We start from the raw sequence: 4,061 nt of genomic DNA, 5'->3' as shown, positions 1-4,061 counted from the left end.
TCTCCTTGTGTGGAGACCCCCAAAGCCCTGGCCGTGTTCCTGGGTGACTGCTCTGGTGCCCCTGCTCTGGGGGGTTGCACTGGGGGAGCTCTCCAGGTCCTTTCCAACTCCTCACATTCTGTGATTCTGTGAAAACCCCCCAAGAAGTCTTAAAGAGGCAGTGGTAAATGCAATTCTCAATTCTGCCTATTCCTTCCTCCCATCTGCCCCTGTTTAGAAGGGGTTGGGTCAACGTGACAGCTTGAGTCTCACTAAAACTGACCCTGCTGGAAGCACCTCCCCTTTTCCACATCTGCTGGGGAACCTCATTTGAACACTCCAGGCAGGCAAAGCCAGCTCAGGCGACCCGAACTGCGCCTATTAACGCCGACTGCAAATTAAGCAGCGTGATATCTAGGACGAGACAACCCTACAGACAGGGAAGGAAGGGGAGCATTTACCTGAAGCCACAAGAGATCAAAGTGCTGCAAGCAAACCCCACCCTGCTCCACGCTGCTGCTGCGGGCAGACGTGCCGAGCAGGCCGAGCTCTTACCTGAACCCGAGCCCTGACGACGTCCATGGGGTTGGTGAGCGTGGAAGCCGTGGCGGCCGCGAGGGGCCCCGATATTGCTTGCAGGAGAAGATGGGGACAGTCCTTAGGAGTCAGGCTGGAAAGCTGCTCTGGGAATGGGAAAGAGGAAAGTTTTAGATGAACTTATTTAATGCTAACTTAGCCTGATTTATAACCCGCCACAACCTGTCTACATTGACTGGAAAGTCAGCAAAGAGCACGGAGCAAGCCCATGAACTCCCCATCAGCCTCGTGCTACATCGTACAGCCTTGGATCAGCTCAAACACAGACCCCTAGACCTGCTGGGGGCAAAGGAGGCAGAATAAGCTTGGATGTCCCCAAAGCAGAGCATGGAAATACTCAATATTCACCCCCCTCCTTTAAAACCTTCCGAGGAGGCTACCCACGGATCCAGACATGGATCCAGAAAGCTGTCATCCACTGTGGGATCTTGAAGCAGGAAAGGTGCTGCTCATCCCAGGGACTGCCCCGCTCTGCTCCCATCGCCTGGCAAACAGCATTTGAACCTCCCACTCTTGGTTTAACTTGTAAAGCCACATGTCCCAAAGTCCCATTTTCTGTGATTGATGCGTTTATCCCACAGGAGGGGAGGAGGACGCTCCGTCCGTGCCCCACAGCGCGGATCTGAGTCCCCAGGAGGGTTGGGTGACCCTCGCTGCTGGCAGCCAGGGCCACCAGGCTGGGGATGGGGACAGGCAGCCAAAAAGGAGTTGGACTGACAGCACCACTTGGATTCTCCTCCTGCTGCAGGAGACCAGGAAAGAGAGCAACATTTGGAGCAAGCTTTGTTCTCTCCATATCAGCTCACTTGTTCTCAGACCTCCCCTTTTGGATCTCTTTGGTGTGGAAGTCTTACAATCAGTACAGGGGATTTTTGATATTAAAAAGTGGTGATGTTGGGAGCGAAGGGAGCGCTCCCCAAAAGCTCAGACCAGACCATGATCCCCGAGCTGCTGTTACCATTTAAAAGCAGCACTGACCCATAACCAGGGCTCCCCATAGCTACCAGAGCGTGCCCACTCTGAGAAGCAAAGTAGATGCTTGAGACACCTGTAATTTTAAAAGCAAGTGATAAACTTTAAGCCCAGCACAGCGAAATCTAAGCCTCCCACTATAATTTCATTGAGGTAGATTGCCATTAAGTAAATATTAGTCTGAAAACCACGGGCAAAACCACATGACAGAAATCTAAAAGGATTATTGGGGAAATAAACCATGGCTGGGCGATATCTTCAGTATCTGGGAACGCCTTGGGGATCACCAGAGCTGAGATAGGGAGACAGAACAAGCTGTTACGTGTGGTTTTGTATCACGAGGCTGGGTGCCGGTTTTAAAGCTGCAGAAACTGAAGCATGACCTTGGCACAGCACCACGGGAGATGTGGCCTTCGTCCGCCCGCTGTTTGGTTTTGCTGTGGGGTTTGTGGCTCTGGAAGTCTCTTTTTTTTTTTTTAACGTGAGACTCCCAGGTCCGTGTGAACTGAAAGGTGAATTACACTCACCCAGTGGCTTCAAAACACTTCTGTGCAGAAAGCAAACGTTATTTGGGATTAGCAGAAGAGAAAGGCAAAGGAGATGCAATTCCTCCTGCCTAGAGCCATCCAGTTCAATCCTCCTGCACTCAGACCCCTATTCTTTAACTCTGTGCCCTGGTTTGAGCCAAACAGAACTGATTTTCTATTCAGTGACTTCACTTTTCAGCTCAGTCTCTTCTCAGTGGCTGAACTTGCTGAAACCAGCAGCACGGTTTCCAGACAGTGTGTGCTGCTACAAGTGATAGTGCTTGTATGGTATGGAAACATGGCAAGGCCACTCTCACCACGGGGGCCGTGTCTGCACCTACAGGAGGAGCAGACCCAAACCTGCCCAACCAGGGATTGCATCCCACACACGCCACACTCAGTGCAAAGCCCAGGGATCACCAGGATCTCCACCCTTCCAGCTTGGACCCTTCCTTCCCTCTCCACCCCTGCAATGGCCCAAGGCCCAGCAGACCCTGCTGCTTCGGCTGCCTCTGGTTCTGATGAGCCCTGTGCTCCTGCATCAGCTCCCCCTGCTGCTGGGTCCACATTGGGACTTTTCCAGTGCTCCCAGAGCCTCTGGGGACATCATCGTCACTGGGGGAGGATTTTATATTGGTTTTGTATCTATATTTGTACATATCTGTATCTATTCCATTATTTCCTATTTACATCACTATCCTGTAGTATCAGTATTGTTGTTTCATTCAATCTGTTTGTTTTATTTTCCAACCCATAAAGTCTCTCTCCCTTCTTCTCTTTTCCCTTCTGGGGAGGGGAGAGGGGTTAATGAGAGCATCTGACCAGGGCTTAGTGGCCAGCCCAGCCCTAAACCACGACACTCCGCGTTTGAAACAACACTGCTCTGTTACCCTCCCGCCCAACGCCTGCAGAATACAGCGATCTGTCACGAGACAATTTCTTTTCCCATCCCAAATCAGAGAGAGAAAGCAAAGCACAGCTTCAGAGTCAATCTGAGGGGTTTCTGGGTCTGCTGGGACAGGAGACATCCAAAGTTCCCCTTCGCTTACCCGCATAGAAGTGGTAGAAGGGCCACCAGACGGCACTGTTGGGGATGTAGGTGAGCAGAGAGGCCACGTAGCCCCTGTAGAAGCCTCTAAAGCCATCGGCCTTGAAAATCTGCACAATGATGTCCTTGGTTTGGCCAAAGACCAACATCCGCTTGCCGTCCTGGTTCTGCACCTTGAACCTGCCCATGCTTTCCCCCTTCCTCTGCATCATCAGGTGCTGGGAGACGACGTCGATGGGCACGGTGATGCTCTGGGCCACCAAGGAGGCCGAGCCGCCGGCCACCAGCGACTTCACGGCGTTGTTGTTGTTGTAGCGGGACACGTACTTGCGGGTGAGCTCGTATGTCGTCACGTAGCACTGCCCGGAGATGAGGGTGAAGGTGTTGACCAAAAAACCACGGTAGAGCCCGGCCGTCCCTTCTGTCCGCAGGATTTTCACAAAGGCGTCGAAAGTCCCGTTGTACAGGCTCTTGCCCTTCTGAACCTGCAACCGCGTCCGGATGAGCGTGAAGGGGTACACGCTCACCCTGATCATCATAGTCATGCAAATCCCAAAGACGTAGAATTTCCTCTTGTCCAGGTGCTCCCACTCGATGATGGGGATGTTGCGTTTGTCCTCCATGGCTCCTCGGAGCGGGGACGAGAGGCGCAGCTCCCCAGATCTACCTCAAAAGCACGGAGCGCATCCAGGCCGGGCCTTCCTCTCTGAACTGGTCAGACTGGGAGCGCTGGTGTTTGAAACGAGCAGGTGACAAAGCGCCTGAGGTCGCTGTAGCGGCCTACGTCGCCGAAGTAAACGGAAAGCCCTCGCATAAACGACGTGGGGCTGTCAGCTCAGCAAGTGTGGTTGGTGGTGGCACCGTCTGACGCCACCGCAGCTCCTTGCGGAGCTCCAACCGCACGCAGGGGCGGCTCTCACGACGGCGCAGACCGTGCT

At 53.3% G+C, this 4,061-nt stretch overlaps 1 protein-coding gene across 1 annotated transcript in view; it reads right to left on the bottom strand.

The window, feature by feature from the left end:
* SLC25A44 (solute carrier family 25, member 44) overlaps positions 1–3,746 on the bottom strand; it is a 4,577-nt gene extending 831 nt beyond the window's left edge. The window contains exons 1-2 of the mRNA XM_010193749.1: positions 3,125–3,746; positions 535–662 (exon numbers count right to left, since the gene is read on the bottom strand). Of these exons, the coding sequence (XP_010192051.1) occupies positions 535–662; positions 3,125–3,746 (750 nt within the window). The remainder of the gene's footprint in view (positions 1–534; positions 663–3,124) is intronic.
* Between the last annotated feature and the right edge of the window lie 315 nt (positions 3,747–4,061).

Source organism: Mesitornis unicolor, unplaced genomic scaffold (assembly GCF_000695765.1).
Source record: "Mesitornis unicolor isolate BGI_N332 unplaced genomic scaffold, ASM69576v1 scaffold44751, whole genome shotgun sequence".
Lineage (NCBI taxonomy): Eukaryota > Metazoa > Chordata > Aves > Mesitornithiformes > Mesitornithidae > Mesitornis > Mesitornis unicolor.
Note: the sequence above shows the minus strand (reverse complement) of the source record. Positions and strands in the feature narration are given on the sequence as shown.